This window comes from Alosa alosa, chromosome 16, assembly GCF_017589495.1.
Source record: "Alosa alosa isolate M-15738 ecotype Scorff River chromosome 16, AALO_Geno_1.1, whole genome shotgun sequence".
NCBI classification, from domain to species: domain Eukaryota; kingdom Metazoa; phylum Chordata; class Actinopteri; order Clupeiformes; family Clupeidae; genus Alosa; species Alosa alosa.
Window position 1 is genome coordinate 26,732,244 of NC_063204.1, and position 11,273 is coordinate 26,743,516.

Below are 11,273 nucleotides of genomic sequence, written 5' to 3' on the forward strand. Positions count from 1 at the left end.
GAGAGGGAGAGAGCTGAGAGATCATGTGTACCCTGGTGTGTGTGTGTGTGTGTGTGTGTGTGTGTGTGTGTGTGTGTGTGTGAGTGTGTGTGTGTGTGTGTGTGTGTTGGAATCCTGTGAAACATGTCAATAGTGTGCATGTATATTTTTTTCTTGTTTTGCATGTATGCAAACTTGCAGCAATTCATGCCTGCTGTAGATAGAACTTGCAGTAGCCATCATTAGCTTCCTATTTGATTCCCAAACTGATTGCAACATCACTTTGATTCTTGAAGAGATATTGCATTATATAAGACAGAAATTTTGAATAGCTCCTGGAAGCAATCCAGAAGAAAATCTCAATCCACTATCTGATGCAGCACTTTTAATCTCATGTGAATGTTTGCAAGTGCGCCTGTGTGTGGGCTGACCAGAAGTGCTTCAAGGCCACAATATTATTGTACCCTTGAATTTTCCTTCAGTGCTTTCTACAGATAAGGCCTTGCCTTTCCTTTGAAAGCGTATTGCCTATTTCATCACGCTACTGTGCACCGTTGACAGGACATGCCATATTTCTCTTGATTGCGCATGAACTGGAGGCATAAAAAAGGAGTTGTCTTCTCATCTGTCCGGACTAAACATTAGCCTACATGCGAGAAGCACTTAATAAAACAAATCTCCGTGGAGGAAAAGGGTTTTAGCAGTCGTTGAGCTTCTACCGAGAGACGGATCCTTAATGCTCTTGACAATGTACAGTAGCAATGTAGAGATTTGGACGAGCTAGGCTTAAATTATAACGGTATGAGAGACCCAATCAACAAATGACGCGATTGATTATTCCATCTTACTTCAGTGTATTGTAAGTGACACCCCAGACCACCCAAACACGACAGTGCAGACAGCGCTTTACGTTTACACCACAACCAAGCGTTTCATTTTTTCTTTATAGGCGGGTCACATTAACAGCATGCAACCAATATAATAGATTCCTTTGCACATCGTCAATTCCGTTTTGTTTTCCACCATATAATGCACAAAATGACATTGAATACAACATCTAGAAAAGGCGTTACCTAGCTTCTCCTCAGACATAACGGTAGCATCGTCTAGTCGTTGTTCTGAATTGAGAAAACCGTAAATTTCCCTCAGCCTGGTAGGATGACTATTCCTCATGCATAACCATGCAATTGCACGGATGTCACAAAAGCTACAATTGTAGCCTACAAAAGGAGGACGTTGATGTAGATGACATGCAAAATAAATACTTGATTTTACCTATTGTCGCTCCTCCTTCGTACTGTGAAAGGCCCCAAGAGGGGTCAATTATGAATCTCAATCACATTCACCGCAGCTTGCCTCCTTTCAGCCGCAACCGACAGTCAAAACGCCCCCGTATTATCCAAGGTAGAGTGCCGCCCCCCGCTCGGACAGGGAAAGATTTGTAGGCGGGTGCTCACGCTGTCAGTCTGCCCCTTGTGGCCTATCTGATGTTTCCTGATTTGAAATGAAAGAGCAGCATCTCACGTCTCAAAGTTTTTCTTCACCAAATATTGGTGACAATTATTTCTTCCATCACTATTTTCAATTTGAACACCCAATGTCGCATTTCAAGGCGATATACGGTACTTAAAAAGGCTGGGTTTATTTCTAGATAGGGTGCTTTTTGTTTTGGTCTCAGGCATCGTTGGGTCACCTAAACAAGGGTCTTAGTTCGGGTCCTGGGCCCCGTGATTACCTGAAGTAAACATTACGCAGAACTGTTTTTAGCACTGAATAGATGTCGCCCCAGTAATCTTTTCACATCCAGACATGAGTAAAGATGACGACTTGGAGAGGTTTGTAAAGATTGTCTTCGACAGCCTCTTAGTGCGAGGTTTGACCCAGCTGCAGGTCCAAGAACTAAGGCTAACTGTTAGGGCTAACATTAGATAGCAAGCTAACGTAAAGCTGTTAATTAACGTTATCCAGCAACTGTATGTCGAATATTCAGTACAGTAAATTAACTAGCTGTTAATTGTGGTTGTGAACAAGGGTGGATTAGATCAACGTTCAACAGTGAGGCTGAATTGCTTTGGCGATGAAAATGTCATCATTGCTAAATTATGTTGATGGGTGTAGCCTACCAATAACAAAGCTCTTTTGGTAGTCGATTCGTATGCACGTGTTATTTATCAATGACGGGATGCATCATCAATGCATTATCAATGCCGAGAGGCAATGTGAGGGGATTGTGTAGTTTGAATTTATCATTAGGCTTATAATGTTCAGCGATGACGAGACAGGAGTCGCGCCTCTGCGCTGATGCAGCTATTTCACCTGCAGCTGTTCTAGGGGCACTTTCTTTCTTTCTGCATACCTAGTGATGATTCAGCTTGTCGGGTGGGCACGCTCTGGGTGGGTGTAGGACGCCAAATGGATTTCACGGCCACCCATCATTGTGATGTTCACATTAAATTTCCCCTTTCAGACGTGCGGTGGAAGAACTCCTTCGTGAAACAAGCAGAGCCCGGGCACGGGCGGACACCATGGGCCCGGCTGGATGGTACGTCGTGTGTGACATGACATTGAAAACTGTAGCCTACACATGTAGTAATGTTGCACATTCCATGCACATGTCACAGATATCGCCACTGTGTCAGCGCAAGAAACTTACTGTGTTTGGTCAGTTGCTTGATTGTTGACACAAATCTCATTAATCTAATTCTGATCATATAGCAATTAGCCTATACCTTTGTGACTAAACATTGATAAGCATTGCAGGTAGTAGTGTTATTGGCTAATAAACGTAATGCGTTATTGGCTACAGGTTAAAGTGCCCTGTTGGGAGCACCAACAAGCGCTTCCTTCTCAACACTCTACGCTCTACAGCACTCCAGCGACGCCCTGGTGGCCACTCGAGAGCGCGTTCACCAGTAGAACGCGGAAGAAGCGAGGAATCTGGGCGTGAAAGGACTGAGTGCACACGCCACCGGGAGGGCAAAGAGCGCAGTCATAAAAGAGACTCCATTAGAGAATATTCGCCTTCCCGACGCCAGTCCTCCAGTAGACACTCGAGCTCTCCCAAAGACTGCTCACGCAAACCCAGCCAGTCACACAGGAGGCGTTCCCGCTCCCCTGTCCACAACACCGACACGCCATCAGCTGTCAAAAGGCCCTGTGACGAGAAGACTCCTAAATTATAATTTTGTGCTTTCCTTTTGAACATTATTTCTGATGCGCAAGGAAACATTTACATAAACTTTGTCGGACCCTCATATGGCGCACAAGTGTGTGCACTATGTTTGAGCATGGAGGTGTATAAGCTAATATTATAGGCCAGTGTTGTTCTGTAGCCTTATTCCAAACTTTTCTAAAAACACTTGCTATTTGCAGTGTCTATCAGGTTATAGTCTCATATGATCTGCTTTTGGTCGCAGAGATTTGCCAAAACCTTGTCTAGTGTCAAAACACAGGTGTCAGCCACGGATCACTCCATTGACTGAGCAATAAGATAACATGTAAATGTAGTTTGTTCTGTTTTCCAGCAGGGAGCGCCAATACTCCACATGAGCCAAAACCTGTGGCCTTATATTAAAGTTTCTTGATTTTCTGTAGGATCGTTGACTTTTTTTGCAATGATGTATCTATGAAAGCTTACTTGTTCGATTAATCTTTGGGTAACAGTTTTGTTCCTCATCAAGGCTATACCCAGTTGACACACTGGATGTGATTGATGGTGGATTAATTTTTGCTCTTGGGACGACTTATATTCCAATTAAAATGCCATTATAATTCCTATGTCGTTACATGCTGTTGGCGGTGTTTGCTTATGCCCAGGCTGTCGCCACTGAGTAAGCTTATTTTATCACGTCTGCCTCTGGCTGACATATCCTATTTATGTCCTGTTAGTTGAAAAGCCTTTTGTCACAGTAAACGTAGGGAAATGTCCTGTTTTCCTTTTACCCATGTCGCTTCCACTGCTTCACTTTTCAATGGTTTTAAGCAGAATTGTAGTCTTCAGTGATTCTTGAAGGTTAGTCTTTGTTATGCATTTAGGGCCATTATTTTCACATTTCTGCAACGGTCTCAGTTATTGAAGTCCTACCTACAGCTTTCACAAAAACACGTTTATCGTAAGTCATTCATTCTCCAGACGGCGACTGACTGGGTTGTAGTTCTCGCTGGTTTATTGCGCGCAGTATCATATCAAAATGCACTTTACTTGCAATCCGATTTTATGTCTCAGTGCTTAAATTCAGTGTTTCCGTAGGAACGGGGCAACGCAACAGCATGTATCACTCAAAACCATTATGCCAATTGAGCGATATACGGATCTTAGCGTTAACTGATTCATGCTTCATAAATCCGGTTGTGCATAGCAAATACTGAGAAAATAGTATCAGTTAACAGTTTCCTTCCTTTTCAAACTGAAGTCATATATAAACACCATTAAGGCAGGTTATATGCACTGATTTCTGTGGATTGGGTTTCCTTGAACTTTATCATGGAGAGTTCTAGCCCCATTAGGATATTGTAGAAAGTGCCATTATAATTTTGAAGAGGTTCTGACAAACATGGTGAAAGACGACAGGCTCTATTTGTTAAATTTTCACTGTGCGTGCAATTTTACCGAAGAGAGCATCCATTAAAAGGGGGAAAGTGTTTGCTCAAAAGGGACACAAACATTTGGTCACATTAAAATGAAAAGCTTTCAAAAGCTTTGCATGATATGCCGTTATTGGCTATTTCACATTCTAGCCGTGCTGCTGCCTGACGTGTACAAACAAGCTTGGGTTTTAGCCGAATCTCAAAATGTCTAAGGTCGACTATAATGGCAAGAATGCCATGATTTGTATATGTATTGTTCCATCATTACCTGAGGTATGATTATGTTAGTATTTTGACAAACGTATAGCCCTAACCTACAGCCTATTTACATGTGAGATTTATTTTATTTTGGAAAACTAGCCTACATTAAACTTTTGCTTTTGTTAAAAACCTTTTTTTAACATCTTTTGTTAAAATATAGGTCGTATGCTTATATACCAAGACACAACAAAAATATGTCTCCTCAGATGATTTTGCTGTGCAATAAAATTAAACACTAAACGCAGATGGAACACAGTGGCATGATCCAGCGCAAAATATGCATAAATGTTTTGGTGTTCCTGTTTCTACCCACGAGCGTCTTGAGTTAAGTGAGTCCTGTTCCACACTGCATGATAATTAGTTTACACCAGACTTCTCTCTTTATTTAACCGAAGGAAATTGTTTAATGGACCGCAGATTAGCTTGACTAATGGCTGTACAGCAAAGAAAATGAGAGACTGTGTGAGGGGAGATGGGGGTCTTCTAATGATGCTGGCCCCATAGGCTAATGAAACTGCATTTTTCTGAAATTGGCTAGACCTACCTCATACGTGGACTATGATTTTTAGTCACGAAATACTCATCAAGCTAATGAGTAAAAAAACTTCAGTCCAGTTTGAGCAGCAAGATTTTATTAGTTGTCTCGTCGTTTTACGCACAGACCTAATACGTCTCCCAGATAATATCTGATTCTGTTAACCTGAGTCAACTATATATATGTGCACCTATCGATTTTCTTTGCTATCGGGAGAGCATTGATAAGAGACCTATATAATAGAATTGTGTTGACATGGACGTAGAGCCATAGCCCATTCATGAGCTGCAGTCACCCGAGGTTTTTACTGAGAACAATTCCACAGGTGGTCGTGGTTTAACTTTAATCCAAAGCCATGAGCTCACTGGAACATCGTAATGGTGCTGACTGCGTTGATAGTGATTGCTCCTTTCCTCACATGGGTATGGGACTTTCTCTGTAGATTCCCTCGCTCACTTGTCGCCACGTTTTTGGGACCACCGCAGGTGTATCTGCTATACTCGCCAGCAAACAGTGATGTTTGCTGAGGGCATTGATTTCTCACACGGTCAATTCTGTTCAATTATTGTCGGACCATGGGGCAGCCCGTAGGAGACGCGAATACAGACTACCTGCGAGGAGTTGGCGTTTTGTGTAAACAGTGAAACCAATAGTTAGGAGCAGTAAGGTCACATGGTGACAATGACACACCTATGAGGGCCTAGAGCGGCGCCAGGTATAGGTAGGGTAGATAGAGCAGCGGAGCAGCGCTGAGCAGGAGAGATATACATGTGCACCTGTGCGATTCAGAATCCCCGGGCTTCGGCAACTATGAATCGGGAAGAGCATTTCTACTCACCTGCACAGCTCTACAAAGACCCCTGTGCCTACCAGAGACCACAGAGCGAAGACTTCAGCCAGAGCCCGCCACCGTGTCTCTATATGGGCCGACAGACTCAGCACGTCTACGCCTCGCCCTCCGTGGGCACCCTTGATCAGACGTGCCTGCCTGATATTGCTTCATACAGCATACCCATGCGAGAAGACCCGGTCGCCCAGCACTTGCAGCACCCCCAGGCCCCAGCGGCCCACCTGCATCCAGTCGGAGGCTACGGAGACCCCCCTGACCTCTGCGCCGACCGGAACAGATACCACTTACCTTTTCCTTGGATGAAGTCCACAAAGTCTCACGCGCATACTTGGAAAGGACAGTGGACAGGTAAAGTTCTTGTCTGGTTAGTCTGCATGTTTAGGATATGAAAGTTTCACTTTAGCTTGCCTAAGCAAATCAGTAGTATGCTAATAATACATTTTATTAATTATTAGCATACTACTAAAGCTCAATATAGGCTAAATGACAAAAGTAGGCTAATAATATTACACTGTGTGTGTGTGTGTGTGTGTGTGTGTGTTCATTAGAGTTGAAGATGGCACAATGCTAAATGTGACAACATGATCAGGCCTACTTTTATATCCAAGAAAACCACAGACAACCAAATAGATTTATTACAGTTGTCAGTTATTGAAACTACTGCAGGACGCAAGTTACGCCAACACACACTGATTGACTTCTTTCGCCCTAGTCATTTCGAAGCTGGTGGAGAGCATAAATATACCATATCCATCTGGTTAATATTGTAAAACTTCATCTGTGGCCTATCTGTTTTGGGTGGGTTGTTATAGTTGTGCTAGTAAAAATTCTATGTCAGAGAGGTCAAATGCCTACTTTCCCCCATATCAACCACAATGTTTAGTGAGCTTATCTGGAACGAGTGTCGTTTAAATTCTTTATCTCAAATCCCACCATTCAAACTGGAAAGGCGTTGTGCTTGAAATGGGATTGTTTGCGTAATTGCGAAAATATGACTTCAGACACCTCGGCAACGCACCAGACGAATCGTTTTGAGTGGGACACAGGCCTAATGCTAAGCTATATTGCAAGTTTGTATTTTTCACTAAAACATAGCATATCCTGTCTGATAAACGGCACATAAATTAAAGATGGCCTAATGTCCACTGTCGTGTATTTTTCTTTTGGTTGTCTGGAAATTAATGGCTCACGAAAAATATTTAGGCACAAAGGCATAATAACTGAATGGTCTTTAGTTCTCAAGATAGGGAAACGTTGGTAGTGCATCATTTGTAGACGTCGATGGACGACATTTCTCCATAACGTAGTTTATAATGTTTTCCAGTAATTGTGCCATATGATGTGATTCTATAACATTAGTGGACTGCGTTGAAGAATAGGCCTATATATTTCGTTGTCACGATTTTGTCCTACCATTTGAAGTTGTTTAAGGATTTTAAGTTAGAAAATTATGTTGTGGCATTTCAGCCCTTCGTTCTCTCAGTTTACGGACTTTAAGTCACTGCATTGACACAAAGTCAGCCATAAAAACAGCATAATTTCCCACTATATGCTTTGGATTTGGCCTGGTGGAAATGTCAGCGTGTCAAGTACAACCTATACTACATAAATAAACCTCTTAGATAACACTCCACTGGTGATTGAATATTCAGAACACCTGATGCATTTATTTTCCTGAATATGTTGTGCTTTATTCAAACGTATTCTAAATGTCTGGAGTTGTACATCCTATGTCTCTGACGTCTCCTAATGAATTACTTACACCGGTGCAAAATAAAACCGTGAATAAAGGTGGGCCTAATGAATGAACTGACAAATTGAAATGTAATTGATGTGTTCAAACAGTTCAAAGCTTTGGTGGGGGCCTAATCTAAGTGACGAACAGTCTCAGTCACCTTCCATCATAATTAGTGCCTATACACCCCAGACTCAGGAATTTAAATTAAACTAAGATTTAAAATTAAGAAATGCTTGATTAGATATAAAGAGATTGAACTTGATCGTCATCTCAGAACACACACAGTGAGGGATCATTTAAAATATTTCAGAAATAGACCTATTTTTCCAATGTGCAGACAAACTCAAATGAACTGCCCTTTCAGAGTATACAGAACAGCCTTGTGTGAATCTAACAAGTGAAGTTCATTAGCTGTTTTTGTGCCCGCTGGGATGTTCCACAGGCCCCTACATGGTAGAGGTGGAGGAGAACAAGAGGACGCGGACGGCTTACACGCGCGCCCAGCTGCTGGAGCTCGAGAAGGAATTCCTTTTTAACAAATACATCTCGCGGCCAAGGCGCGTGGAGCTGGCGCTGACGCTAAGCCTCACCGAGAGACACATCAAAATCTGGTTCCAGAATCGCCGCATGAAATGGAAGAAAGAGGAAGACAAGAGACGGGCAAGGACCGGGGACCCCGAGCAGGATTCCTCCATTACCTCCGCGGACCTGAAGGACGACCCTTGCGTCCCGGCGGCACCGACCTCACCTTTGCATGGTTTGGGTTCCTCGGTCCCCCGCGACGCAGCGTAAAAACAGATCAGTACAAAAGACTCGCCGTGTTGTAGAACACACGTCCACATACCATAGGCTACACTCAGTGCTGTCTGATGAATACTGCTGACCAGCGCATCATGTGTGACTAACCTTGCCTTTGGAGAATGCGTCCATTTAGGGGACTTTTGGCCAGTACGTAACCATGAATAAACCTCCGATCTCCATAGGATACTGTATTGACGGCAGAGGGCAGTGTACACATGCATAGGCCTACAGAAGAGAAGTCCTGAAGTGTTAGCGTTGGAGTTCAATGTCTCAAATAAGAACACAGCACTTCGCTTCCTTGTGTGAAACTAGTGAATAGCCTACTTTTCAGTCGGCAAAAGAAATACCATCATTTTGATCCTGTAATGTATCCTGTAATTCCTGTAATTTTGTTTATACATTTCAATGTAATATTAATATTTGTATTTAAATATTCTATCAAGTCTGCTTTCTAAAATAACCATCTTTCATTCCACACAGGCTATTTAAAATATTTGATTAATCCAATAAAATGTACAAAGCGCTCCCTGGTCGTTAGTTTTTATATGAGGAATGTGTTCAGCATAATGGAACCACATTTAACGCATTTTCGTGCCAAAGCATAACCATAACCAATATCCATCTTCAATACTTTATTGCTGACAGAGACATAGCCTATATGCCTAAACTACTTGAAGAGGTCTCCCATAACTTTGTATAACATTCATCAACCTACGTCTGACCATTGCGTGACCCGTTATAACGGCAACAACAGGATTATATGAGTCTTTGTGAGAAGGCCTGTTTAGGCTTAAAGTAACGGAGAGTTATAACTTGTGTTGAGTGTCAGGCAGCACAAGGTTGCGGAGCCGGAGGCTAGAGATCTTTTTAACTTCGTCAATAGCGCACTCCCTCTCCTTGGCGAGGTCGTTCCCAGAACGCTCGGACAGCTTGCGCAGAATAGCTGCTTTGTTGTTCATTTTGGCACATATGATGAATGGGAAGCCAAAACGCCGCTTATATTCGGTATTGAGCCTGTACATCCGCGCGGTCTCCTCGGGAGTCAGTGAGGCCATGCCGGCTTGGCTCTGCTCATCTTGCGAGTCTCGGGTTAACGTCCCTCTCTGCAGATCCCTGCCCGCCAGGTCGGGATGACACCTGAGAATGCCCTCTTTACCTGTGCTCGAGACACACACATTTGATCAAGTTTACCACCGAGGTGAAGTTAAAATTAGCCCACATAATTATAGATTTATAGCCTTAATGTTAGAGTGAAGTTTCCATGATCCCTAAGGCTCAGCCCCACAGTCTAATATTAAGGCCTTGATAATCGACATTTTTAGAAGAAACGCCCTTAGGGTGTGAAATGAAATGTTATTTAGGATTTTTTAAAACGGTCAAATACATAGGCATACCTGATTCCGGTAGCTTGTCGATGAACTCAACAATACGGGCCTCTAATTCTGACAAGTTGGCAAATGGACGGTGTGACCATATCGCGGCCGCTACCAGAGGATTTTTTTCAACAACGTTTCCAAATGTATCCACAAAATCTTCATAAGATAGAGAATTTGCACTGCTTATGTCCATGTTTCAGAATGGGCTACAAGATAACAGCCTAGGGTCTGGCCAAAAGGTGACCGTCCACCTCATGATCATAGGGGCGAGTAAACAAGTGATGCAACCACATGGTTGTTTTTCAATTTTAACCCCTTTTTCTAAGTTTCTTAAATGTGCTGTTTCTGCTCGCTCATATGGACAGAGGTGGATAACAACAGTGTCAGAAAGTAACGGTCTTACCACATATTTGTTCCAAGCATTAAACTAGCAGATTCTAATTGACAAAACGCTTCAGCCAGTAAGACAAGATGATTCGTGAAATCGCCTGTGTTAAGTGCACTGTGCACAGGCTGAACAAATACATGGTGGGACTTTCTGGAGCCGGAGTTTTCCACTTGTTTGCTGTGGCGATTAAATCACCGTTTTGGCGCGCCATCTGGTGGCATTATTGTGTCACGAAAGTAATCCTCAAAGCAATACTAACTAGACCTACAGCCAAATAGGTTTTGTACCAATAGGTTTTGTACTCATCTTCAAATTGAGAGCACCTTGGAAAAATATATAGAAGGGTAAACACAGGCTTATAATATGTAAAACGACAATTTACAGTTTTTTTATTTATTCATAGAGATGGTCAGCAGTACAGCAGACCTCATTTGTTTCCCCCACTGTGCCTACCTTTGGTTCTTTGGCAAATTACATTTGCTGCCAGGGCTAATATGACAACCTTTTTCATGTACAATCTGTATAGTGCTTTACATTGTCAGATTAATCTTACTATGTCTCAATTAAACTTAATCTAAAATGCCCTCCTCCCCCTTTGGTGCTTCCCTACTTTCTAACTGCAGTTTATATCACATAGCAATTAGTAGATGCAGCATATTATCGGGTCTTGAAATATTCACAGAAATCCCTAGAAATGGAATATTCATGTTGTTTTATCCAATATTAGTTGTGCATATGTATAGCCCCATCTTATACAC

The 11,273-nt window shown here is 42.5% G+C and overlaps 4 protein-coding genes across 4 annotated transcripts in view; 2 read left to right on the top strand and 2 right to left on the bottom strand.

Moving 5' to 3' along the window:
• lnx2a (ligand of numb-protein X 2a) overlaps positions 1-1,393 on the bottom strand; it is an 18,069-nt gene extending 16,676 nt beyond the window's left edge. The window contains exon 1 of the mRNA XM_048267076.1: positions 1,255-1,393. The gene's annotated coding sequence lies outside the window, so the exon portion shown is untranslated. The remainder of the gene's footprint in view (positions 1-1,254) is intronic.
• Positions 1,394-1,503: 110 nt separating this feature from the next.
• si:ch211-140b10.6 (protein POLR1D-like) lies at positions 1,504-3,764 on the top strand. The gene is made up of 3 exons (XM_048266531.1): positions 1,504-1,814; positions 2,447-2,521; positions 2,786-3,764. The coding sequence occupies exons 1-3, from the start codon at positions 1,789-1,791 to the stop codon at positions 3,159-3,161; spliced, it is 477 nt and encodes a 158-aa protein (XP_048122488.1). The 5' UTR covers positions 1,504-1,788; the 3' UTR covers positions 3,162-3,764.
• A 2,352-nt stretch (positions 3,765-6,116) lies between these two features.
• pdx1 (pancreatic and duodenal homeobox 1) lies at positions 6,117-9,282 on the top strand. Its single transcript, XM_048266470.1, has 2 exons — positions 6,117-6,560; positions 8,393-9,282. The coding sequence occupies exons 1-2, from the start codon at positions 6,131-6,133 to the stop codon at positions 8,740-8,742; spliced, it is 780 nt and encodes a 259-aa protein (XP_048122427.1). The 5' UTR covers positions 6,117-6,130; the 3' UTR covers positions 8,743-9,282.
• Positions 9,283-9,368: 86 nt separating this feature from the next.
• urad (ureidoimidazoline (2-oxo-4-hydroxy-4-carboxy-5-) decarboxylase) lies at positions 9,369-10,636 on the bottom strand. Its single transcript, XM_048266471.1, has 2 exons — positions 10,146-10,636; positions 9,369-9,907 (listed from the first exon to the last, which is right to left on the bottom strand). The coding sequence occupies exons 1-2, from the start codon at positions 10,318-10,320 to the stop codon at positions 9,558-9,560; spliced, it is 525 nt and encodes a 174-aa protein (XP_048122428.1). The 5' UTR covers positions 10,321-10,636; the 3' UTR covers positions 9,369-9,557.
• Between the last annotated feature and the right edge of the window lie 637 nt (positions 10,637-11,273).